The sequence below is a fragment of the Dermacentor silvarum genome, chromosome 2 (genome assembly GCF_013339745.2).
Source record: "Dermacentor silvarum isolate Dsil-2018 chromosome 2, BIME_Dsil_1.4, whole genome shotgun sequence".
In the NCBI taxonomy this organism is placed as follows: Eukaryota; Metazoa; Arthropoda; class Arachnida; order Ixodida; family Ixodidae; genus Dermacentor; species Dermacentor silvarum.
Window position 1 is genome coordinate 215,843,500 of NC_051155.1, and position 27,256 is coordinate 215,870,755.

Sequence of the window (27,256 nt, forward strand, 5' to 3'; positions counted from 1 at the left end):
AGAAAATCATTGTCGCCACATTTATGTTGCGTATGGTCATAGAGTTTCTAAATAGAGTTTCTAAATAAAAAACATGAAACTCTATGCGTATGGTTCTATGATGTGTAGTATCGCAAGCCAAATGGGCCAAAAGCGCGCTGTACGCACATGAGCCATTCTTCATAATTATTTCGGACGTATCAATTGCACAACGGGCGCACGAAGCGAGCTCCTCAAACAGTGGTCATGCCGCAGACAGCGTCGTCGTCCGTAGAAGTGCTCCAACAGCAATTAACAATATGCAGAAGCGAAATAGCCAATTTGCGGTAAGTGTCAACGTTTCGTTTACCCTTAATTATGATCATTGACTGCCACTGTTGATGGTGCAGACGATTTGTTAATCTAGTTATTGTGCTGGTCTTTTACAGGACGAAATTGCGGGCAATGAGCGCACAGTTCAACAGGCAGTGCAAGGAAATTTTGCAGGCACTGAAAATTCGAAATGGCACTACTGAGGCTACACATCATCAGGCACGAGACTGCGGTACATTTTCTCACTGATTTTTGACAGCGAAGTTGTGTTACATGATGAAAACTGCCTTAGCATTTTTGCAAGTTGCATTTGCACACTTGCGTCTTGTAGGCTGGTACTATTTCCTAGAAGGAATAGATGGAAGTTCAAAGTTGAGCATTCAGCTTAACAAAAGCTTGCTAAAACGTGTTTGCGAAGTTTAAAACGTCGAGGATAGTGGCAGCTGGAGATAGGAAGCTTAATAATTTCACTTAAAGCAACTGTTTTGAATAATCGAATGTGCATGTCGATTAGTTATGCCCATAAATATAGAGAATCGAGGCTGTGATCACCCACGCAATAACTCTGGTTACTACTTTCCTGTATTTCTGCTACGCGGTTGTAAGATACGTCTGATTCAAACATGTTTGACTGTCCCCTTACTTTTTTATGCTATAACCTTTGCATACACCTTTAGCTGGCCATATTATCCTAATAGTGTCCGAGTCCTTTCAGTATCAAAGGACTCTGGTAATGACATGGCAACTGGCAAATACTTTTCAGAATCGGCCGACAGCAGCAGTTTTACATTCCAGCCAATAGGATACGTTCAGACAGCATTTCCCTTCAAGAATGGAACACCTCGTCAAGGCTGCATTTGTCCTGACAGCCAGGCAGTTCTGATATTGGACAAGCAAGTTTTCACATGCCCCGAGCATAGCCTGGAAGGCCTTGACAAGTTTTCTCATGTCTGGTAAGTAGTCAGGCGTGGTGCGCATCATGTACTAGGCTGGCTCTGTGTGGCAGAACTCAGTCTTCTGAAATTCTGAGAAGCATGGTTCAGACTTCTTGCGGTATTGACAACACATTCCTCTGTCAGTGTTTGCCTTTAATCTATAAGGTCCTTTAATCTATAAAGGTCCTTGAACAAAAAAATATTGTATGCAAACATGAAAGCTAGCACAAAGAGGAGAGTACAAACAGGACAGCTGCGACAAAATGTAAAATTCTCACATCCAGCAGCTACGAAATGTATTGGATGAACACATTGATGGTGCTTCTTTGTCTGGTTCAAGTATTCACGCAGTGCAACTTTTCTGGTGAGGAAACCCCCCTCTTTTCAAGAATGGAAATCCATCTGTCACGTTATGTTGTGTCTGTTAGTTCAGCACGCACATCATGTTCCTATAATAGAAAGATGCTATGCTCATTGCTACAAACTGCTTTCTTGCTAGCATATTACATACGAAACTTATTCACCTGTCTTTGCAGATCGTGTGTATGGAAGTTTGAGTGGAAGAAAGTTTATTTCCTCTTAAGGTTGTTTGACAGGAAATTACAGCTTGTACGTTGCATGTATGTATGTGCACTCGGAAGCTAACTTTTGTTTTGTTAGAAATGCACATCCTGTTCTTTTCTCATGGTGAACTTGGTTAGCGCAGTCACATTTTTAATATAATTTTTAACCCAAACACTTGTAACAAGTTTTAGTAGAGACACTGGGGTAGGGTAGCCAGGAGTACTAGCTTGCCTGATAAGGCATTCACACTAGTGTTCCAGTGAATTCACAGCTGTGTGGCATGATCTCTTCCTGGGACCTGAAGTCTGCTTAGGCACATGACCACTCTGATTACCGACTGCTGTATTATGAACACGAAAAAAACTTATTTTGTTTAATTACACCGTTTACATGCCAACCCGCCATGGTGGCGTAGTGGCTTTGGCGTTGCGCTGCTTAGCCCGAAGGCATGGGATGGAATCCAGACTGCGGCGGCTGCATTTTAGTGGAGGCGAAATGCAAAGATGCCTGCGTACCGTGTTAATCTGGAGTCTCCCACTACGGCGTGTCTCATAATCATATTGTGGTTTTCGCACGTAAAACCACAGAATTTAATTTTAATTTGAAACCCTTTATATGTCTGAAGGCAGCATTTCTATGTATGTAAACAAAGTGACCACCTCCTCATGTTGTTAACATAAAACCCACCTTTCTTGTCCTCTACACAGAGATGAAGGTGTAACATCACATGGTATGTTGGCATTTTGATAATGCATCCTGGACTTTCATGTCAATTCGTGGTATTCGGAATACACCTTGCAGTTGCACTTCGTAGTCTGTAAATAACGGTTCAGATCGAATTGGTGCCAATTTTCTCCAAAACCAATGCTAAGAATATGATTAAACCGCTTCCATGCAGTTCTGTGTGCATCTCACTTTGTATCCAAGATGAACATTTTACGTAATTACTCGCAAGTTCATTTTGAGCGGACATGGTGCAGACATGTATTTAGCAACCAGAAGCGGCTGTGCAGCTTGTGCTGGACAACAATGCCATGCACGTTCAAGTGTAGAGATAGTCTGCCTAACACTTTTTCCAGTTTCAGATAACAAGCAGCCTCTGTAATGACATTGCATGTAGAACCGCCGCGGCGGCTCAGTCAGCTAAAGCACTGAGCACGAGATCGCGGCATCGAATCCCGGCCGCGGCGGCCGCATTTCGATGGAGGCGAAATGCAAAAACGCCCGTGTGCTTGCGTTGTAGTGCACGTTAAAGAACCCTAAGGGGTCGAAATTCATCCGCAGCCCCCCACTACGGCGTGCCTCATAATCGGAACTGGTTTTGGCACGTCATAATCAGAACTGGTTTTGGCACGTAAAGCCCCAGAAAGAAGACATTGCATGTAGTGCAAAAAACACTGCATGTCTGTTTGCAAACGCTGCACTGCAAAACAATACACTTTGGCTGGAAACGGGACTCTGACTTTGTGAGGGGCCCTTGAAAATCATTTCTTGTCGTCTCTTTTTTTTTAATGCGTATATTTTTAAATGGAAGCAGCCATGTATGCATATCTGCTTTTGAGATTTGCAAAAGCATTGCTTAATTCCAAGCTCAAAATGTTCAGCAAGCACACAGTTGCAATTAGACAGTATATGTGCACATTTAAAGGCAAAGTGAATGACGCATTGTAGAAAGTGGCTAGGCTCCATGGAGCACTCCACAGCCGACTTGCCCTGTTCCATGAGATGGCTAGGCAGTGCAGAGAAAAAAGAAAACACTGCAGTGCAGAAAAAAAGAAAACACTGCAGGAGGTTTGTCAGGCTTTTTGCCACTTAGCTAATTGGCACACCAATTATGCTTTTACACCATTCTTCACTGCCAATGATGACTCTGTGTTGCCACTTAAGCTCGTGTGATGGCAGCACTACATTACCATGTTCCAGTGATATGCGGCTCATATGAAATGCATTGTCTGCATTGCAATTATTAGTGCTCTGGACTACCGGTGGCCACCTATGCCTACAAAATTTCAAATTAAAAGTGATCTGCAACGAAATTTCACTTCTGCTAAATTTATTATGAATGAGTAGTATACTACACTCATACACTGGGTTTTCTTGTCAGTAGCCTTTAAACAGCAGCTAAGCAGGCAGTGCATGCACCTGGTGGTTGTTGCTATGATGAAAGACCCACCTCCAATTTTTCAGCGCATCTCAGGCAGCCACAGGCGCAACCTTAGCTTGGAGGTCATTTCGAGGAGCCGCTCGTTCTAGATCATGCATCACTTCCGGTGAGCGCTCATGGCGGCGTTTCGGTTATCAAAAACGGCTATTGTTGCTAGCTTTTCGCTACACTTTCATTCGTGTTTCAGTCATAAAATTTTGCACGAAGGTATATCTTCATTATCTTAAACTGGGCTTTTGCGTCGTTAAAGATTTCATTAAAGTGGGCCTTTAAGCTCTTGTACTACTGTTCCTCCCCACTACTGGCAGCGCTATTATCAGTTAACTTATGTATGAATTTGCAAAATATCAAAAATAAGGGTATTGATGGAGCATGATAAAAAAAACTCCTGCAGATCCCATGCTATGAGGCATAAATGTTACGCGAAGCATTTTGTGGGTGGCTTGCTATCCAGCATTGTTTCGGGTTCTGCAATACTTTATTAGATGGACCAGCATGTTTGTGTGAAGACAACATCAGGGTGACGACAATTGCATTACCGATTTTTAAATATTACATTCTGTTCCATGACACCCTGGACCTATCCCGAAGGCAGTAAAATGTCAAATACCATTTCAAAGCGCTGGCTGCCACAATGAAAGGGTCGATGCAACGGGTATGCTGTTGCTTTTATGCGCAGCTTGTTGCTATGTGATGTGATGCAGACTCGCATATGCAGGCAATTATTTGTGCTTTCTATTTATGTGTCTATTCCCTAATGGAAACTGCATGCATCCACCTGCTATATTACCTTTTAAGCAATATTTGTAATGCACTATGCAATACACATTAAGAAGAGATGAAAGAAAATAGGACAGAGCGCTGGTCCATTACAAATATTGTTCAGTGTGAACCAACTAGTCAGCAACAGAGTACTTCTGCAACATGTTTTTTAAAGCACATTGTTGCTGTGTGACATGACACATGTACCTATCATCTCACAGCGCTGGTTGGCGTTAGTACAAGAGAAGTATGCATGTGTCAGTAGCCTGTATCCAGATAGACAGAATAAACTATTTAGAAAACCCTAGTCAAGGTTTGCCCAAAAAAGTAGCATATTTAATGTTAATAGACAGCAGAGCAAACATTTCGGTGGATGAAGCCAGGAATGAAAGTTCCAAAGTATTGCGCAACAGTTGCGAGTAAATCTAGGCCAAATCTGTGAAAGCACAATTTCTAATATAAAGGCCTACATCTAGAGTGCACTTGAGACTGATTATGATTGGTTGCTTCCTGCAGTCATAATTGTGCTGTGAAGCTTCTCCTTTGGCTGCACAATAGCTCCTTCGTTGTTTCACTCTCTTACCGTGTTCCTTGCGCAGGCTGCTGTCAGTGTTCAACCGCAATACCAGGAAGGAAGACTCAGGGGAGTTTGCATACCGAAGCAAAGTTCAACCACCCCGCCTAGGTGGCCAGACCTGGGGTGTCCTGGCCAGCCGCTCCCCACATCGACCTTGCCCTGTAGGGCTTACCTTAGCCCGGTTACACTCTGTCCAAGGTGCAGCCCAAGACCTTTCAAATGCATTAGCATTTTTCTTTTATTCTCCCTTAGGTTGCCACGCGGCATAAAATAATAATGGAGCTCAATATAGGCATGCAGGCCCATTTCATTGAGATACTGCAACAGTGACAAAATGTGTTGTCCATAATCCACTTTTCCGTCTTCAGCTTGATCACTGTTCAATTTCACACCTTTTTAGGTAAACTTTCGCATATTATCTTTGTCCCAGGGCACATCCAAAGTGGATTACGTGCATTGAGGTTTACTTGAACATGTTGGACAGAAAAGTTACATAATGTTCAGAGACACTTAGCGTGGCATAAAAAGAAATTACCATCACAATAAGCTGCAGCGAGAAAACGAAAGCAACACCTCGGTTATGATGGATGGCATAGCAGAGAGCTCCAGAGCGGTTTTGACCAACTGGGTCATGTGTCCATTGTGCTGTGAAGTGTGCAGTAATCGCATCTGTTTTCTCTGCATCTCATTTACCTTTCTACCTCCTCCTTCTGCCAGTGTAAGGTAGCAAACTGCATATTCTGTTCGGCTTAACCTCCCTGCCTTTATGTACACCCGTGAGCAAAAGTATACGGACCAGGGGTTGCGCGATAAAGCCCATTTTTTCCTGTGCCTGTGAACGCAACATGAAATTGAGGAATGCAATCCAAACTTGGCATTGGGAACTTTTCAGTGTACTCGTCAATTCCAGTTTATGCTTGTTAATTACGAAGAAATTCAGTTTTTTCGGCAACCCTGTGGTCTGTATACTTTTGCTCACGGGTGTACCTGTCTCTTGACCACCGGACTTTTTAACATGCACCTATATCTAAATATACGAGTACTTTTGTATTCCATCCTTATTGAAATGCAGCCATGGCTGCAAGATTTATTAATTTATTCAAAGATACTGCAGTCTTAGTGGCCAGACCATAGCAGAGTTGTAAATACATCATGAAAGCAAGGAAAAAGCCATTAAAAGCCTGTGACCTTGCACATAGCAGTAGAACACTGCCACCATCAGGTTTGGCGAACGAGTACTGCAGCGTAGCAAGTGCATATTGTACCGTAGCAAAAATCAACTAGGGATTGTCACACACTTTCAATTGTCTTCAGATATCTTTGTACTAATCCCACATGCCACTTCTGGCCAGAGGAATTGTGCAAAAAAAAAAAAATTAAAAAAAATTGTGGAGCATGTCAAAGTAAAGCGCAGTGTTTGTGAGAATCACCACTTTTCAGAAAAATTGGGTTGACGCGTCTTTTATTCAGTTGTTCCAGAGCTCCTTGGCTTCATGAACATCCTAATGATGATTACCACCACCGTTAGGTCGGCCTGGGGCAATATTTTAGTATGTTTCTCATATTTTTCCATTGTGCTGAATGGCTGACCGCTAATAAAAGCATAAAAGCATACGGATATGCATAACAGCATACGGATGACAGTCTTGACAAAAAAACGTAAGCATCAGCGTGTGCAAGCCCGCGAGAGGAGACGGAACCTTTAAGCCCCAAGTGAAACGAGTGTATAATTGTGCTTTACCTGCACATTTTATTTATGCAGCATATTTGTCAGTGTACTTTTGATGCCAGGTGATTGCAAGTGTTCTGAGGCATTTGTTGGCATGTGTTCTCTTGTGTAAACATATCTGTTTTTAAGCAAAAAGCCACTGCACGCTTTGTCTTGCATCATTCAACCTGTACATCAAAGAAAAGATAGCATGGACGCACAATTTGCAAACCTGAGAATACATCAGCTGCCAGCATACACAGAGACAACTTATGTAAATCACAAATTGCTGCCAGGAAGCATGTTCCAGACAGTGGCCATATGCTCATGGAACAGTAGGCAGCACAAACACATTTTTTTTTTCTGTTAATTGTAGCACTTTGCTTTCAAATTAGGCAAAGCTTGTCATTCATACTTCACTTGGGCTTGTACAAAAATGTATTATCAAGGACTTGCCTCAGTGCTAAAAAAAAGAAAGCTGGTGTGGATGCATCTCGGGAGGTAGTGGCAACCAGCCAGATTGGCCATAATATATAATTCTCCAATCACCCTTTGCTGGTTAAGGACCTTGATTGGGTATTTCAACGATTATTATGAATCAAACGTAGGAAGTCCAGGGTGGCACAGACTTGCCACTGGATGATATTCTTGCATAATCAACCTGTAGTTGACTTGGCATGTTACCTTTATTTCAGATGTACTAAATTATTAGAACCAACCTTTTTTATTTTTGGCAATTGCAAAATTATGTATGTAAACTTGTCACAAAAATATATTTTTTACCGCTATGTCTTTCTTTGTTATGTATCACCATTAGCACTTGTGAAGGTATGTCCACAAGCTGTGGCGTTATTTTCGAACACTCACTTTTGCGAGACTAGCACCAGATGCATTGACGTCCATGGGCAACAGCCTTCCTGGCACAATGCCAAGTCCATCGTAGACGCTGATGCATCCCGCGCTAGTCACGCAAAATCTCTTAAAAGTATCCCTGGAAGTGACCGTCCAAGGGCAGTATACTCTGGCGATCACATTCAGAGATAGTTTTACTACGAGAGATATAGTGCCACTTAGCAATGGACATATCCGTGTATATATGGCTGGCAGCATTTCTGGTGCTCTGCCAAGCTCACCATCTTTCCGCAGTGCCAAGAGTGCTATCAGCTGTGTACTTTGACACATCCAAAGCACAGTCTCGCAAAAGTGAAACCACCTCCGAAAGTGATCGCCAGGAAATGCTGTCCCAATAATGTAGCCCCCGGACGTGAGAATGAATTACATAACCACCAAATTAAATAATTTCTCTCAAGATGTTATAAGTCTATTTAAGTAACATTAGTAAACACTTTATACCACAGGAGCATAGAAAATTATATTTTTTAAGAGATTGCAAGCTTTAGAAAAATGGGGGAAAGTACTTTGCCGTTTAACAAGCATAGTGTGACCAACCTTCCTTGGGCCAGTGAACATGGGACACAGGTTCTAATAGCAATGCATGGGTTTCGAACAAGTTTTCTGGATGTTGCATCGGGCATTTCATTTATTCAAGATGCCTTACAGGCCAATCAATGGGCATCTAGAACTAGCCATTACTGCAGTTATACGAGCGAGTTTAAGGCCATTACAGCAAAAGGACTAATATGCAGGCGAGGTGTTGCTGTTCATTGTATTATTTTGCTTGACATATTAAGGGTCAAAACTGGAGGCTACTAATATTCTAGAAGTTTTCGCAACATTTGTACTGAAACTGCACCGTTATGTGCTAATAATGCTTCTTGAACTTGCCATCATACTGTTATGCTGGTGTCGCGTGAACAACCTTGTGGCTGTAAACTAAAATTAATGAGACTTGTTTACATCGAGCAGCCGCTGCTACTAGCATAAGCATTTATTGCAGGAACCATTCAACAAGTTTACCTACACAGAGAGCCATCTGCAACTCCTCAAAAAGTCATTTTAAAGATTACTCAAACAAAAGATAATGCCCAGCAAGCACTGAAGTTGGCCTCGGCTTGTAGCTTGCTGCAAGACTTGGTAGCTGAAATCCTGCAGCACCGAAACCTTGCTCAAATTGGTAGTTGAACCCCTTCAGTGCCCAACAGATGGCCAGAATTACCGGGAGTCTGCTGTTTCAATGCTGCTAGTAGCCTCCACAATATGTGAAGCGTTTGTTTACCAAGGATTTAGATGAATGTCAGCTGTGGCTAGCGACAGCAGTGCTGCTTGTCTTCAATGCATGTACCAGGTATCCGTTTCTCAACTATGCAGGTTCTGTGCTGCACCTGTCTGGAGTGGACCTTGTGGACGGGACGCCAATCCTCGACATTAAGCCCTACTTGCCTCAGTACGACAGCCCCCAGCAGGGGACTTTGGATGAGATACCAGACGTTCGATGGGCAAGCTGGATTGAGGAGGCCACCACACTGGCAGTTGACTTTACCCCGAGGGCGCGAGAGCAGCTCTCTCGTTTCCACGGACGCAGCAGCCACCCGGCTTTTGAAACACCCTGCTCTTGGTGCTTGCAGCACTTCGAGGACTCGCATGCCGCAGCCAGAGCATTGGAATGCCTTTTGAAGGCCGACCCACGTTCTATTCATCGCAAGGACAACTGTTCAGATAGGCTGTACTACTGTGTCCTTGATAGCATCCACGTCACGGCATGGTTTGATGAAGGTCGAGCCGAGGTGCTCAAACTGCAGCCTCGTGTGGAAGGCGAAGGAGACGAGCCTGCTGGTACAAGCCGGCTACCAAAGAGATGTTAATAAAAGAAGGCTGCTACGCCTTAATCTTCAAGGGTAGCAGTTATAAGTTGCAAGGAGTGGGTTACCTTGAAACACAAAGGACCAATTAAAGAAAATATGCACCTCACCATGTTAAGCCAAATACAGGTGTGTTGCAAGCAGAATATTAATCAGGGCGGCACAACTAATATCCCAAGATATGCCCCACCCCTGTTAATGGCTTAATTTGCAATTTTTTCCCCAGAACACCAAAATATAGCTCACTTCTCGTAATCCCACTGTCCCGAGGGGGTGCCATCAATGGCGACCACAGCAATAACGGGGTCATAAGGAACAATGCTGACAGGGAACGACAGTCTTTGGTTCATCCGCTTTGGCTGCAATGGTGACCTTGGCAGAAAGAAGCTAGGTACCACGGGAGATGTGCGAACAGTACTGAATGATCCCCAAACTTGGTCACTTATTTTGTCACTGAGCAGCAGGGATGTCAGGATGCGAGAGAGCTTTGCATGGCGAGATCATCAATATTCAGTTCGAATGTGATAGTGACTGTTCTTTTGAATGTTTTGAGGAAGACTGAACCAGGGCTATGTAAACCTTCACAACTTTTTTTTTCCTCAACTTTCCTCGATTTTACACCGAAAGTTAGCCCAATCCCTCTTTTTACCCGATTTGATCTAGATTTTAGGCGGGCTATATATTTGGAGTGCTGCTCCGGAAACTACAGTGAAGCCTCCATTGAATGCAAAATATTTTAGAAGTCTCTGAATTCAGACTACCTATTCCAATTTCCTTGAAGTTGCCCACACAGCTTGACATCTTCATGAACATTGACGGATCAAGTTAACCGTGACACCCATGTTTGTGGCCTTCCCTCCTACCAAATGTGCGAAATTCAGGATTTAGTAAATACAATTGGCCACGTTACCTCAATACCGCAAGCAAATGCTACAGAAATATTGGTAGGTTGCAGTTGATTCATGAAAGAAGCTGAATTCTTAAGAGCCACCTCGACTGCCACGCTATTTGTGCCGACAACTTTTATGGTAGTTAAAATCGTGCCAAATGCAGTGGCAAGAGCAGCAGGAAGAGGTGAGTGTGACGGAATTTTTGACCCTGCACATATCGCACGATTTATCCACTCGTGGCAATTCACAATTTTTGCTCAACTAAGTAGCCTCCAGTTCTGACCCTTAATATTGCTTTCCCCATTTTGTTTTATGTAAGAATATTAAAAATAATGACCATTGTAACCAAAAGCCACTGAAATACCGTACTCATTCAATTGTAGCGCGAGGGTGCAGCAAGGGGGGTCAGGAAAACGAAAGTATGCACGCTAATATAAGGATATAGAGTAGCCGACGTATTATTGTGCCTAGGCGGAGTTTGCCCGAAAAACTGTATTACTAACAATGCCAATACGCAAAATCACGACCACAAAAAGCGGTGAAGGGGGATTGAATTGGCGGAGTGCGGGTTGCATGCGAATTTTGCCTTTCGGTGTGGCGGCGCGGCGCGTACTGCTGTAAAGCCATACAATAAGGGCAAATTCGCACTGCCGTGAAGGCACACCTAAAGGCAAATTTAGCGTATAAAATGCGGGAGTCCCCGTAACATTTGAGATGTAGAGCCTTAATGATGTGCAAGGTTAAGCGTTCCTTTTTTTTCCTACCACTGCATCATATATTTCGTATATTCAGGATATTCCAACACTTTGCTGTACAGTGCTGCAGAAGGGAACCGCCCCAAGGGGCGGAAAATAGGCAGACGGTCGCGGGATACGGCCTCGTTTCGGCGGTATCCTCGTGGCCAACCAGGGTTTCTCAAACCAATTGTTTAGCCGCTATGTCGCTCGAGAGAACGCGCCAAGCTCAAAGTAGTAATGACTGAAGCCTCATCGGCACCTCTGCGAGGCCGCAGAAGAGAGACAGTCGACGGACATTTAAACAGCATGCGAGTGGCATCAAAGCCGGCCAGTCGAGATGGAGAAATATAGTAGTTGGGCAGGTCATGTAATGCATACAACCATTGGTCGCGTCCTGTAGCGGGCTTAATTAGGCCGACCATTATTAAAGAACACAGGAAAGCAGCATTGTAGTCATGTTCATCTGTGCTACAAGAGAAATTACCTTAACCCTCGCCCCGCCCCCGCAACCACTGTGCACTAGTGACGGAGTCCAGGCTGCAGCGCGAAGCAGCGAGATTTATGCTCCAAAAACCTGACAGGTGCAGTCGAACCCATTTATAACGATACCGGTTTGGTCAATGCAATATACTGGATCATAGGTTGGTTACAACAATGAGAAGTCGCGGCATCGTTAATTTTTTGCGTTCAACAGCAAACTAAACCACTCGCTACGATGTTCTCATGCCGCGCTATAAGATTATAACTAACAAATCTGGCTACTAGGGTGCCAGCACCGGAAGGAAAAGGAACGCAAAATCCTAGAAAATGGTAAGGAAAAAGACAAAAGGCCGCACCAGCCTTCACTTGTCCCTTCCACCCTTCCGTAACGCGAGCAGGACGAAGCCGAAGCCTCGTCGACGCAGTCGACTCTGGTTTCGGAGGGGTGGAAGCGAGAAGCAAAACGCGCTACGCGTTTTCTTCCCACATTTCACGTTTCCTTTCAGGGCGCGGACTGCGGTTATGTAACCAATTTCTTTTACCATAAAACGCACACCAAAGTTCCAGGTGCCACAGCTGCTTATTGTTACATCCAAGTAATGTTAAAACCGGTAATTCTGCAAGGTGGTTCGACCGTATTTTAAACGTTTTGTCGTCTGTCCCATCATTTTTTTTTTTTTTTTGCAATACGATTTGCTTTTTTCTGCAATTGAATATTGCGATAAGTGGTTTCTTCACTGTACAACTGTTTTTGCACAAGTAAAACAAGCACCCAAACCCAATGCGCTAATATATGCCTACAAAAAGCAGAAAAGCTTGCAGAAAGAGTGCAATAGAACCATGATTTTGCCTCAGATTCAAGCTTTTGGAACGGGCAGGCAGGGGCGCGAACTTGCCTTTTGGCAGGATTTCTTTTGCATGGGGACTTGTTACCAGGCTCATGTTTTCCCAGTTTCAAAGATTATGCCAGCAGATACTTGCTCAGAGCAGGACACTACAACTATATAGCTCAGAGCAGGAACTTCTATAAGGCCAGCAGATGGACACTACAACTATATAGCTCAGAGCAGGAACTTCTATAAGGCCAGCAGATGTCAAGGACAGCACAGTTAGCAACATGCTGGGGTCAATTCCATAAGCAATTCACTGAATTAACATCTGTGCAACTGCAACAAATGAAGTAAGAATTTTCATTTTAACTAAGTTATAGTGTTTATATGTTCTGGCCAGTCAGTGACATCTACAAACTTGGAGAAGCTTGCACTTACCTATATCAGCCAGATGAACAGCCCAACTTATTGTTGCACACATTCTTCGCAGCAATGGCATTTCATATTTAGCAGGTCCATTTGTGTACAAAATTTTACTCTCCACACAACCATACATACCACATTTCAGTGCTTTTAACTGGTTCCTGCACATAACCTGAACCCTCAATTGCAATTGTGCTACACCTTAGAAATAACAGCATACAACATTGAGATCTTTATAGGAGTGAACGAGTGCTACTTACCGTGGCAATGTACTGTCTTTAGAAATAATTCTGCCTCATGTAAGTTCAGTCGCAACCACTTCCGCTGCTACCGTGGCAATGTACTGTCTTTAGAAATAATTCTGCCTCATGTAAGTTCAGTCGCAACCACTTCCGCTGCTACTTTAAAGAGCGGTCATGCTTCAGCGCACTGAGCGGGTGCATCCATGTGCAAATTTTGTTTTCAGCTGCTACTTCATGGCAATAAATAAACCATAGCAGTGAAGCTGCACTTGAAGGCAGAATTGGTACATAACCCACATATAGTGCTCAATGTATTTTTTGTGGGTTACATATGCAAAGATGCTGTACACATAATCAAGAGAACCTTATGCTTTAGGGCAGGTGACACCAGCCTTCTCGGGCAACAAAGAAGTCCTGAAATTTGTTTTTCAGTACAGAATACATTCAAGGAACCCCAGTCGCTGAGCCGTGAAGAGAAAGACACTGCCATGCCATGTGGAATGGCTTCACAGTCACAAATGACACAATGAAAATGAGGCTGAACGAGTCTGTAGGCAAATGAGTGTATAAAAAATCCAGGGTGATGAGGTGGACTTCATTGAGAGGACGAGAAAAAAAAAAGGGGGGGAGGGGAGGCGTGAGGAATGTACACTCGCTGGTGCCTTCAGATTCACCTCCGGTACGGATGGTAAGCGCCATCAGTTTGGCCGACTGCAGCAGCTGCCATGCCATTGGTGCTGGGTGCGTTGTAGCCACCTGCACAGAGCCAGATATTGCGGTGTTGTTACAGGCAATTCCATTTCTTAAAGGCAGAATGTCACTGACCTTTGGCACATAGGCATGTAAAGCTAGTTCTACAACCTCACCAACACATCAGAGAAGCACCCAGGTAGCACAGAGATCTAGACCATTGCCTCCTTCATTAGACATACATGTGCCCCGATGCCAGACATTCAGGCCGGCTGACAGCACCTCAAGTTTAAGCGATCTTTAATGTGACTAGTCCATTACATCTAATTAGGCTTTTTGTAGCAAGGAAACATTGTTCCCTTCCAGTTCTTGAAATTTGCACCGAAACCCCAGCACCCCCCGATATGACATCGCAAATTTCCAAGTATTTTTTCACACTTAAGGTAATGTGGCACAGCAAAAGTTGCTCGAAACTTTCCAAGTTCAGTCTTTGGCTCCCTAAAATACAATGCTGTGCTTCTTCAGTAATAAAACATTTGCTAGGCCTGAGCAGACGAGGTCAAAATTGGCGACGTTTGTGGCAATCTGGTTCAATAACTTTAAGGCAACATCATCACCGATCTTGCGTTGCTGGGCCTTTCCTGGCTTCCCAAGCCTTTTCTCATGGTAAGTTTTTTTTTTTTTTTTTTTTTGGTATTGTAGAAAGGTGATAATACTGCAGCTGAACCATTTTTTTTTTTCTCTTTAGCATCTCTTCAAATGTAAATGAATGCAGATCAAATTAGACAAACTGCACTTACCAGTAGCTGTTGGGGTAGCTGTATATCCATCACTGTAGCCAGTGCGCATGGGTCCATAGCTTGAGGGCTGCTGCTGCCCATATGATCCTACAACATTGCAAAAAACATGCAACTGTACTACAGCCAGTAGCCACATTTGTGCTGTGGTCATCGAGCTATGTACTATGTGGCTACAACTTCATAACAGAACAAGCTTGTCCCGCAACTTCTGCACACCTGGCAATGTTAAGTTTTTATGCAGGCAGGCTTGTATTTACTGTGTAATCCATTTCTACATTAGAGTATATGAAATAATTTATGACACATGGTATGTAGGCTGGATGGGCACATCAGTGACTACAGTAAAACCTCATTGATTTATTTATTTTTCTTTCCTTCTCTTTTCCCAATAATATGATTTGGTTGGATACGACTGGATCCACTATTCCACGATAGGATCCAGTTGGATACGATATGATTTGGTTGGATGATACAATTTTCGGATGATACCCTTTATTTTCCGGTTCCCGTGAAGATCTTATCAACAAGATTCCATTGTAATGCACTTTATGGACAGGGTACATATGCTATATTTTATTACAACTAGCAATGAATGACCACCTTCACGTACTATTCTTTTTTCTTAATGCATGACACACACGTACACACTGCACCTTCAAGGTGCTGCTAAACAAAGAAAATGGCAAACATACCATAACCACTGTAGGACTGGTCACCAGCTCCTCCATAGCCATAACTGTTCTGGTTATTTCCCCAGCTGTTGTAGCCACCATAGCCTGTATTAAAATTATGCATTAGCTGCAACATTACACAATAAGCAGAACATCGCAAAAAATCTTAAAAAGGCCTTATATAAGACTAATACATACAGCTGAATCCCCCGCACAACGTATACCGGCTACACAAAATGTAAATTCTGCAATGTAGTGAACAACACATTCTATTTGGTCAAGGTGACTTATCAGACGTAAACCACACAAATAATTTGTCTCGACTGTCAGGATTCTCATCCGAGGACAGCCGCTAACAGCTTTTGATAGTCCCACAGTAAATCATGATCAGTGTTATCCAAAGCATTTGCTATGCAGGGCTTCTTGAAAGCATGCACAACACTATCATCGGGCGGCCTGCAGTCTTTTTAAGTTGCTTCTGGCCTTTCGCTCCCTTCAGATGTGATGTCTTGTTTCGCAGCGTGTGGCAAAACTGTGCCCTTTATCGGCATTGAATAATTCCGACGGCATGAGGTGATCTACGGCTTCATTGGGAGAAGCACCGTTTGCAGGACCAAGGTGCAGCATTTGATATATCAAATAGGCTGGTGAACAGAAGTTCAATATACACCTACAGCAGCACTACACTTTTGCATAGGATTTCCAAGGAGATGTTAGTACTGTTTGATATAAGCAATCATTTGGTATACATTTGGTATTTCTGGCTTTAGTATATCCGGGATAGACTATAGTGGCTAGACAACAATTAAAATTGTCCCAAGGACCACATTCTTGTTTAAATCATTTTAACTGATAACTTGTTAGATTAACTTTTGACTATTATCACAATGAGCATGACAATTATTTCTTTCACCAACGCGCATTTAGTTAGTGATACTGAAGCTTTTACATGTCTCGATAAATTACTTATTTGAAGAAGAGTGGGCTGTTAATTTGGGTGCATGCAAACTAATGTCACACAAGTCAAACTACTACTCAAACGAAGCTACAGGAACATTGACAGGTTTTCTTAGAGTGAATTATAAGGTTTAGGACTTACTCACATTAGCGACTTGCAAACGCCATGCGACCAAGTTGGTCGCAAATGATCGAAAGAGACTTTCGGTTTAGTTTCTTACTGCTTCATTTTTCAGTAGCATGATTGCAGTCACAAACCTACTGAACGAATCAGCGACAGGAGCAGGACGTCTGTATAAGCTAACACATTTTTTTACATGGCGATGGCAGTGTAAGCAGACGCGAACATTTCAGTGTGGCGACAGGCGAATGTCAGAATTGCGGATGTGCAACATCGGTCCCCAGTCACACGACCTGTGTCAATCGCCAGTGTAATGAGCCCCGAGTAAGATGGAACCGACACATTTGCAATAAATAATCACTAATTTGTATGTGTGGAATGCCTCACCCTGGTAGCCGGAGTTCATGTTAGAGCCACCCCCATTGGATGATCCCCACCCCCATTGTTGCTGCTGTCCACCCCAGCCGCCGCCACCTCCACCAGGGCGGCCACCCTTGGGCATCCTGCTTTCCTTGGGCTCCGCCCGCTTGCACTCAACCTGAAAAGTCGGGTATTCAGGAGGAGTTGTGATAATCAGAGGGAAGCAACTGAACAACAAAAAGAGCTTACTTGGAACACCCTCTAGAGCTCTTAAGTGGTGTTGGTAGCTTAGCGAGAAAGTCGCTAAATTTAGAAGTTTTTAGTCACTTCACAGTAGACTGCAAATTCCCTGCTCAAATATGTGGCTCACCGACAGCTTTGTTTTTTTGTAAGCCTTAGTGACTTTTCAATGACCTTTTTAGTAATAAAAATAGCCAGTTCTCAAGGGAAATTGGCTAAATTCAATGCCTCGGCCCCAATTATCTGCATATATTCACCTCCATTTGTCGCTACTTCTAAAGACATACAGCAGAGTTTATTATTACAGTGTAGACTGCTTATAACGTAAGTCGCCGGAGTCGCGAATATCTGCACTATAAGCGGTACCGCACTATAACCAAAAACGATTTTCAAGCCCTGCACGTGTGCAAAACATGTAGACCAAGCATGTAGACACGCTTTGTACTATCGCACGCACATCACGATCACGTTTTTGCCAGTGAGCTGGCGAAAACATAATCGCGATGTAGCCAGTGCTCTTTAAGCTCGACAGCTTTGCACCGAGTCAAAACGAAACAACTGTTTGCCGTAACCGCTGCAGAAAAAATCGTGACCACTATCGACGCAATTATGAACGATGACTTTGCGGTGCTGAAGGCATGCGCCCAACGCACGCACCGAGTCTGGACGAATTAGCTACCATTCGCTGCAACAACTGCAGTCGAAACCGCGGTCGCTATCTATGCAATCATCGATGGCGACTACGCAGTTTAGGCATGCGGCCGACGCGCGTGCCGAGTAAAAACAAAACTACTTTTCACTGCAACAACTGCGGAGCAAACCGCGGCCGCTATCGACGCGATCGTCGATGACTACGCAGTTACGAAAGCCCGCGGCCAACACGGAGTTATGCGGGGCGGTAAACGCAAGAATACAGGCTTTAAAGATGGTTGATGGCTGTGGCAATGAGGACTCTGCCGCTTCATTTCGGTTGGACGTTAGCGCCGTTCTTGCTCTATTGCGTCGCACAATTACAGCGTTCCCCGCTCACCGAGCTCCGAAAGTAGTCCGAATTAACCGATGTGCGGCCGAGTAAGTCTGAATTAACGAGATTTTTGATTTCATTGAATAATACATACGCCGGCCGGAAGTACGCTCCTTGTTGTGAAGCGTGCTCACTGCCGCCCTTGTCGGCGAGATTTTCCCGAGGAAGCCGCATTATAACCGATATTTCGCCTCACACGGCTGCACTGTAAGCAGTATGCGTATACATGGAGTTCTATGGGAGCGTAAACGGGAGTCGGAAAAGGCCGCGTTGTAGCCAGTTCTGCACTATAAACGGTTACGTTACAAGTGGTCTATACTGTAAAAGGGGCCCCAAAACACTTTTTAAACATTGTAAAAAAACGTTGCCAATATGTCATAGATGCTGCTGTGAACATGTGAGCCAAATATTTCTGCACTGCATGCAGCAGGAAACTTAGAATATATTGTCAAACCTAACAAAAAATCGCTTGCTCTCGCTTCCGCAATATCGTCAAGCATCGTCATCGAAAGCAGCTGCCCACCAACGCCATTGGCTGATTTCATGATCGCAAGAGCATTCTCAGTAATACATAATTGATAATTTTGAGCTAAATAAACAAAGAAAATGTGTGTCTGCTATCTCAAAAAGATAGGAAAACAATTTCATCTTTGCACTGTGCATAGCTGCATCTGCTGTGCGTGGCTTCCGCGATGGCAGCGGTGTGCTGCATATTTTGTAGTATTTTGTAGTGCTTTGTTTTAGTAGTTCCTCACAGCAGAGCTAAGGCTATGCGACCGCTGAGCGCAGATTCTGGCACAGCGAGATGTAGTGCCATAATTCAGAACACGTCTTGTTGGTAGCTGTTTACTTGGAAGCTTCTCTGCAGGTCACAGCTGCAGTTCATTGCATAAATTTGCCTTTTTTAAAATAAAACATCAGGGTTCGTACCGCAGATCTGACTAAAAATTCAAGGAGGGCAAACAAACCTTATTTGCATACATACACTGAAATACTATACTGAAATATCCTTAGGTCGCTTTTCTAACTTGACTTACCTATTGCAATGATGTCAATCGCTTTCTCGAAAAATGGTATGTTTAGCTGTGTTTAACTTAACCAAATTAAGATACTCATTGTGTTAAAGCCAAATGCATGAAACGTCCTTTTAGCCAAGCATTTATAAAGCGTAGGAAAGGCGGTGGCTGACACATGACAAATGCTTCAAAAATTGGACATACCTGCTTTCCACTGATCTCGACGTAACGCTGTCCAGTTAACTGGTTGACCGCATCTTCTGTCTCAAAGCTCACGAAGCCAAAGCCTGCAAACATATAGGCATGTCGGCAAAGTGATGTGTAGCCACTGGTAGCAAGTACCGCATTGCAAGACCCTCATCTCGATTGTAAGCCTTACAATTTTCCAATTGTTAAAAAACACATAAAAGAGGATAGCGTGGGCAAACAGTGTGCCCGGTACCAGTAGTTACCCTCGCAGGCCAGCAAATGCTGTGCCTACAAACGAGTGCCTCCTGGGAGTTGAGTGTGGGGCACCATGCCACTTTCCCAATTGTCTCGGGGGGGAAAAAAAGGTAGGGCTGCTTTTGGCCAGTCACTGACCAGGCATTGCTTTGACCAGGCACTGCTTTTGGCCAGGCTCAGGCACTTGCCGGTCCAACCGCACTCAGGGCAGCAGACTTGCCAGAAGAAAATGAGAGGGGGGAAGTTGGGCCTAACAGCCAGGCTAACTATATTTATATCCTAGGGTTAATTATCTCCTTATTGACTACAGTCTCACGCCATTAGCGCCAGGGAGCAGTCCGTCCATCAAGAATGCATTTTGCAGGAGTTGAAGGCGGCCGCACATTTTCTCAGGCGCTTGCTCGCACACTGAAACAAATCGTTTGGGGCTCGCACCCTCCTGCAAAACCAGAACAACAGCACTGTCTGGCTCCCTCAAGAGCGACTTCATCTTCACCATAGCCGGCTAGAAAAAGAGGGGAAAGCCGCGCTTTACGCAAACTCACCTCGAGAACGTCGCTGCTCTTGGTCATACATGATAAGAACTTCTGTCACCTGCGAGGAAAAAAGAGGCCACAAGGCACTAAGCTCAGCCCCAATGACTTATTCACAGCAGAAGCCAGATTCTATGATGTCTTACTTTTCCATACTCGGAGAAGAAGGCGTGCAAGTCTGTCTCTGTCACAGTGGCAGGAAGGCCACCAACAAATATCTTAGTTGTGCTGCCTTTGCCTCGACCACCCTGTAAAAATACCAAAACAACTCACAAAGAGCATATGGCAATGCATTCAGAAAGATCAGTATCCACACCTATACGGCAGCACAGAACAAGTGGGACATACGGAGACTTCCAAGGTAGCAATATTCTTGAGCAATCACTTTTGAAAATACTTTCACTTTAGCAAGATTTTGTGCGACTAGCGACGGACACATTCCTGACTATGGGCCACAGCATTCCTAGCAATATGCCAAGTGTGCTAAGACATTGTGCCAGAAACACATCGACGCCAACGCGTCTTAGTTGGCACTCACGAAAGTATCCCCAAAAGTTACTGCTCGAGAATGACATCCCAGCCACTTAGCGCAGAAGGCAACTCACCCTGGCCCCTGGGCCTCCTCCTCCTCCACCAGGACGGCTGGCACTGCGTGGATTGCATGATTTTGGATCCACCTGGAAAAGGAATCTTCATGAACATATGCCCTGTAGACATTCATGAGAAGGTAACTGCACGGCACAAGGAACACCATATTAAGACCCCAAGTCCAAGTTTTACAGTGCAATTTGTTACACTCTTAGTTGTAGGTGAACGAAGATGTTTAGAGAAATATAAAACTGGTGACTATGTGTGGTGCTTAATGGCGCAAGGGCCAGGTCTGTACAAAGAGCGCCATACAAGTGATTATGAGTTTCCAATGGAACAATGAACAGAAAATTATAGATGTAACCCAGCTGTATAAGAGCCCAAAACATTCTCTGTAGAGTGCATAAAATATATGTATTAAAATTATAAATGACTTGTGCCATGAACACAAATGATTTGCTTTGAAAAAACATAAAACAGTGACTTTGGTTTTATACTGCTTTCATGCGACACAGATGGCAGGGACAGCAACATAGCCCCCTAACAAAGAACTAAAAATAAATCTACTGACTGTTCGCCCATCCAGTTGGTGCGGTCCTCCAGCCAACACGGTGGCCACACAGCTGGGGTCCCGGAAAGTGACGAATCCAAAGCCACGAGACCGGCCTGTCTCATTGCACATCACCACACTGTCCACTACTTCACCAAAACGGCTAAAGTAGTTGAGCAGGCTCTCTGGAGGTAAGAAAGCAAATTACAATAATTTGCAAAAGGAAAAAAGAAAATAAATAGCTGACAAACAACACTACCTATGTAAGACTACCAAGAGATAGATAAATGTCAGTTCACAATGCTTGCAAGTCCATTCAATTATTTGCTATTACCATAAGAACATCACTGGCAAATATTCCTTTAAAGAGAAGCTGAAGCGGTCTTAAAACTGGAAGATTTACGGTGGGTTGGAAGGCTGCCATAGTAAAGTTCAACTACTGAAATTATTTCCTCAATTGTGTGCACAGCAATCGCCATTTAAATATTTGTTGAAGATCCACCTCGTGCAAGGATGTTGTCAACACAGGGATAACATGAGTGCTTTATTCCAATACCGAGAATGATGGCAAATACGCCATCAGGGCCCATTAACCGACCCGCAGTGACTTGCTGCCACTTAAACTGTGGTATTCCTATTCAGAGGGCGAATAACTAATAATCTGCTGAAAGCTCAATTTTTTTTTAAAGGTGCTTTAGCTTTTTTTTAACAAAGAGGCCACACGCAGGGGTGTGCGAATAGCGATTTTTGAGACCGAACCGAAAGCTAATTAAATAGAGCCAGAAGCAAATCGAACTGGATATGAAATAATGAATAGCTGTTATCACATTAAAGGGTCCCTGAAACGGTTCGGACAAATTTTGTAGACGTGTAGGGTACAGTTACAGTAAAACATTCGTGCCACAATTTAAGTGAACCATCTCGTATTAAGAGAGCTACGGACGATTGCAAGTTACCCTCCTCCCTAGCTATGCTTTTTATCAACTCATTTGCTCAGTGATTGGGGCTAAGCTCTGCCTTCACTGGCTCTGCGTGATGTGAGGTCGCATTGTCTACTTCCAGTTGTCTTGGAGCCAGCGCGTGAAACGTCTCCAACCTCTTCAGCTAGCCGATCCCCAGCGAGAGCAGCGTGCGTTGCGAGCGTGTCCGGTATTGCAGTAACCACAGGCGAGCAGTGCGTTTGGAGAGATGGGGGACAGATAAACTAAAGCCCCTCCATACTACCACTGTGATGAAGGAGCTTTAGTGTAGACGTACGTGACCGGCCTGATCGGTCTAGCCACCTGGTGGTGCAGAGCTCAACCATTTAAACACAGATCTAATATTGCTGTAACTAAGTGCAAAACACTTAAAACATTACTCTATTGTGGTAGTAATCCTTTGGCGTGAAGTGACGGCCGCAAACGCATAGATGCTCACGCCGATAGGATACCGACAGTCGGATGCGCTGCAGCCACTCAGCTCGTCTGCTGCCTTGCAGAGGGACACGATGACGCAGCTTGCCATATTGTCAGTCGCTACGTTTGCAGCCCGCAACGTAACACGGGCGAACCAAGGCGGTCGCAAAAAGAAAGATTGAGACGAACACTGACCGTGCAGCTCTCGTCAACATGGAGCACATTGTAACACAAGCAGACGACACTTGCTGTGTGCTGAAGTGCTCGAGTTAAGTGATAAATTGTCCTCATGCATTCTCCTTGTTATTTTCTTTTTTATAGAAACAAATTACCATTCCAACTATTACAAAAAACATTTTTTCACCATAATGTTGGAGAAATTATCGATGTAGCGCCCTGGGCAGCCAATCAGGATAGCTTGCCCTACTGACGTCACATGGTCATATCGAGTCACCTGGTCGAGGGCGGCTGAAAACTCAGCCGAGTGGCGTGCTGCGATCAGTAGAGATGTACCTTTTTAAAACCTCATAATAAATTACACGCTTTACGCGGAGCCCTTAGATGCGTCAATTTATGATCAGAAGCACTTACCCTAACAACTCAGTACAGTTGTACAAAATCGTTTCAGGGTCCCATTAATATAAAATGAGGCTCACATTTCAGTATTCTTTTCGAGACTGACTCTATCTAACAGCACATTATTCAAAGTTGCGAATATTCGCACACCCCTAGCTACAAGTGCACTAACAATATTTTAATATGTTAAAAGTTTATGCTGCTCAAACGTTTTTCTAACACAATTTTTTAGCCTCCTCAATGTTGTGAAATAACTGTACCATCAAAGAATAACAAGAACCATGGCGTTTACACGCCTCGCAGGTAAGGTGCATTCAGCAATTTTTGTATTACTCGTAACCACTACAATTAACACCTAACTGAGCCAGATGTTTACAACAGCAAAATAAACAGATTTCACAAGGACAGTCCTAAATTTTTATAAATGGCTGCAGAAACACAGCGTATGATTGCACTGGCAGGAAACCAAGCACTGACACAGCTGCGCAGACGAGGAGGAGCCCAACAGCTGTCACATGTCAGAGCTCATGCCCGAGCTAGGCCAACCAGCAAATAGTGAAGATAAATGTAGTACATTGGCGCACACATTTGCCTTACATTTAAGTGATGAGAGCCACCAGGAGTGCGAATTGCAAATTGTGGGGTTTTTCATATCCCACAGCTCTCCACTCCAGGATCAAGTAGACATGGTGAACTGCTCTCAACTAATTTGCTGCGATGGATGGGCGTTTACATTCCACCATCTAAACGTAGCCACCAAAACCAGTAATCGGACTCGACATTGTGCTCAGCAGTAATGTAATTCTAAAAATACCAACACATACGAATTAAGAAAACGACAGTGCCTGGACACGTTTTTTCACGCAACTAATTAACTACAAGCAAATGAAATTTCCACTAATTCTTAAATAATTGAAGGTACAACAAAACAGATACACCAAGAAATAAAAAGCTTTTTTTGTGGGAAGCTACTGACAAACAGCCAATTATTTAGTATGCTACACTTAAACATCGCACTCTATTAAGGTGACAATGTGAGATGGCTTTTCACAAGGTACACAAGAAAATTACTGCTTTTGCACTGTATCTGCCCAGCAAGGAGAACATAACAGAAGTGGAATTACCTTGTGTGGTCTCCCAACTGAGGCCCCCCACAAATATTTTCCTGAAAAAAAAAAAAAAATACATTTTGAATATCACACTACCATGAGTAGAATAATGTGAAGCAGCAGAATGTGGCTTCATAAAGCTGCTAAGGCAGCAAGAATAAAATGTAAAGCAACAGAAAGTTTACAGATGAACTGAATTGCAGAATATTCAGATTACTTCCAACAAAATTGTTGCAAAGCTGTTACAAACAGCTAGAGAGTGCCTGGGGGCACTTTATGACAGCAACAGACCTATCACAGGAACATACATAGACGACTATGTAACTGTAAGATCAAATATAGCCGGAGACACAAGCAAGATTACAAGACAATTATGCTAATACTAAGAAACCAGATGTATACAATTTGTGCTGCGACCATCCAGCCCTCTTTGTCCTTTTGTCGTTTCATGCTGTTTCCACAAATATGGAATACTAACATGCCCAGTGTATGTTTTTCTTTTTTTTTTAATACAATAACATGTCAAGCAGGCATGATTACCATAATGTTGCATAAAAGCAGGTATACAACATATAAAATCTTCCAAAATTTTCAAAACACACAGCACTAATGATGAGTCATGACACATGGCTCACAAATAGCACCACCTGACACACACATGCATATACACATAGAACATATCCATCAAACGGAATTCATCACATAAGGTCACACTACACCTCAAAATCAAAGCATCAGTTTTGTCAAGACAAGTTCGTATTATGCTAGACGAACTATTTAGAAATTATGCAGGTATTTTGTGCTAATTAGTGTTCCTTTCTGTAGTCGGCTTGATCTCTTTTTTTTTCTGTATTTAACAGAATTGTAAGGTAATGCATGCCGTGGAAGCCTGCATACTTAAGCAGTAATTAACAAACTGAACTTAGCACATAAACTTAAGCGCATTTAGTAACATGTTATTTTAAATAGTCCATCCCATGCACCTCAGCACGAATAATCTCAAATGAACATAAATGTAAGTAAACACAAAAGTAAAGGTGCCCATTTCGGCACGGAAGAACGCCACCTGCCAATGGTGAATATGCTAGAACGAGGTTCAACGACACTTTTTTATCACAGCAGCTGCAACTTTAAAGCAGTGAATCTGTAGTCACACGCACCGACTGTTCTATGGACCATATAATGAGGTTTGCGCCATTTGAAACGCCTCCATTCTTGTTACTATGTTTGCCACAGCTTACGAATAAAGTAATGTGCTAGATAGGACGCAAAAGAGCGCGATAGGCTCCCATGTCGATACTGCAAAATTGTAACGCGATCTGTAAGCATTCCTTTATTGGGCCTAAAACTAAATTACTGGCCGTAATAATTTCTGAACGTCTAATTTGTAATAGATTCCATACTGTAATAATCTATGAACTGGTCAATGAACCAGTACTAGCACCTAAGCTGCAGCGAACGCCATCAAGGGCTAGACTGATAAAAGATATTATTGCGCCAGCTAAGTATGCGGTGACTGACCGGCGCCGGTGTGTTGGCCAATCGCGACAGCCATCGATACCATGGCCAAGCGCCCCATAAGAAAAAAAAAAAAAAAAAACTATTTTCCGTACGAAAAGGCCTCGTGCATTCCGCTGCACGTTACCAGAGCCCAGTGCCACGGGGCAGTAATACAAGCGATGCGTAAGGTTATTAACAGCCAGCGCACTCCTCGCGCAGCTGAACCAACAATCAAGCGTTAGAGGCTTCCCTGTTGACGAGGAAAGCTCCCGCCAAGCGGCATCCCGCCGCTTTCCCTCCAAAGAACGCGCTCTTGCAAATGATGACGCCGCGTTATTCGAAGATTTCGCAAGCACGTTCAAAAACGTAAATCAAGCTCTAAACGACGTGTTTGCAGCAAACGCAACGCGCAATTCGCCACAATGGGCCGCAAGCACTGGCACCAATCAAGCAACGCCAACACCATGGGCGCCGCTCGCGAGATAGGCCATGGAATGGCCGCCGCGCTGACTAACGTCGATCGAGAATAGCAGGAAGGTTCTCACCCTTGCTCCTCATTTTCCCGGCGGGCCATTTCTTGGGGCGTTTGTGAAAAACAGGCTCAGAACACCAGCGGCTCTCGAATACTGCTACTTCGCACCAGCACCAAACTTGCGACACGTTCGGTCCAAACAACGAACAGGAACAAGAGAAAGAAGCCAAGTAAAAAATGTCAGCTGCGTCGGCGCGTGCGCACACAGCGTTGCCCGACTAACATGCTAGTTCTGCTAGTGAGCCACTTGCCGTGCGTCTTATACGAGAGTTGATCCTGAAATAAGTTTCCCATCAATGTTAAAAATAGACAACATTGTTTATTCTCATAGCAATGTACATCGTTGGAAAGAAGACACTTTTCTCTATTTTTTGACCTAATCGTCATCATTTTCTACGCATTTTTGTAGATAGTGCTCCAATTTCAGTATCCCAATGTCGTAGAACTCCGCCGCCAACTCGTTGATTTGGTAACTCATTGCCTGTAGATATAGCACAACCCACCAACCCGTACGTTGAGGAAAAGTTTCACCTCTTCTTTGACTTCATCGTCGCTCCGGAAGCGTTGGCCACTCAAGTGTTCGTTAATATTTCACTTGGGGAACACTAGTGATAATCGCTATGCGCGAGGTCCGGACTGTGAGGTGGGTGGGGCATGACAGTCCACCCAAAGTTTGTCAAAAGGTCCAGGGTTTGACGGGAGACGCGAGGTCGGACGTTGTCGTGAAGCAGCGTTACACGGTCGGCTGTCAGTCGATCGTCCTCGCCGATAGTTCTGTATAGCTCG

The 27,256-nt window shown here is 43.8% G+C and overlaps 2 protein-coding genes across 2 annotated transcripts; one reads left to right on the forward strand and one right to left on the reverse strand.

The window, feature by feature from the left end:
• Nucleotides 1-76: 76 nt before the first annotated feature.
• On the forward strand, nt 77-9,816 carry LOC119442605 (tRNA (adenine(37)-N6)-methyltransferase). Its single transcript, XM_037707547.2, has 5 exons — nt 77-305; nt 408-523; nt 1,055-1,244; nt 5,316-5,491; nt 9,270-9,816. Exons 1-5 carry the CDS (start codon nt 226-228, stop codon nt 9,761-9,763), a joined length of 1,056 nt encoding a protein of 351 aa, XP_037563475.1. The 5' UTR covers nt 77-225; the 3' UTR covers nt 9,764-9,816.
• Nucleotides 9,817-13,909: 4,093 nt separating this feature from the next.
• Nucleotides 13,910-26,641, reverse strand: LOC119442607 (heterogeneous nuclear ribonucleoprotein 27C). The gene is made up of 11 exons (XM_037707549.2): nt 26,484-26,641; nt 24,454-24,494; nt 21,378-21,541; nt 20,824-20,895; nt 20,365-20,466; nt 20,231-20,279; nt 19,446-19,528; nt 16,989-17,139; nt 15,545-15,628; nt 14,853-14,939; nt 13,910-14,118 (listed from the first exon to the last, which is right to left on the reverse strand). The coding sequence occupies exons 1-11, from the start codon at nt 26,510-26,512 to the stop codon at nt 14,033-14,035; spliced, it is 948 nt and encodes a 315-aa protein (XP_037563477.1). The 5' UTR covers nt 26,513-26,641; the 3' UTR covers nt 13,910-14,032.
• Between the last annotated feature and the right edge of the window lie 615 nt (nt 26,642-27,256).

Bases quoted from the DNA above. Each gene is read 5' to 3' on its own strand.
- LOC119442605 (XM_037707547.2), top strand. From the start codon at position 226: ATGCCGCAGACAGCGTCGTCGTCCGTAGAAGTGCTCCAACAGCAATTA. The intron at 524-1,054 runs GTACATTTTCTC...AATACTTTTCAG, and splicing joins TCATCAGGCACGAGACTGCG to AATCGGCCGACAGCAGCAGT. The intron at 1,245-5,315 runs GTAAGTAGTCAG...TTCCTTGCGCAG, and splicing joins GACAAGTTTTCTCATGTCTG to GCTGCTGTCAGTGTTCAACC.
- LOC119442607 (XM_037707549.2), bottom strand. From the start codon at position 26,512: ATGGCCCGCCGGGAAAATGAGGAGCAAGG. The intron at 17,140-19,445 runs GTATGTCCAATT...CCGACTTTTCAG, and splicing joins TCGAGATCAGTGGAAAGCAG to GTTGAGTGCAAGCGGGCGGA. The intron at 14,119-14,852 runs GTAAGTGCAGTT...GGCTCTGTGCAG, and splicing joins AGCTACCCCAACAGCTACTG to GTGGCTACAACGCACCCAGC.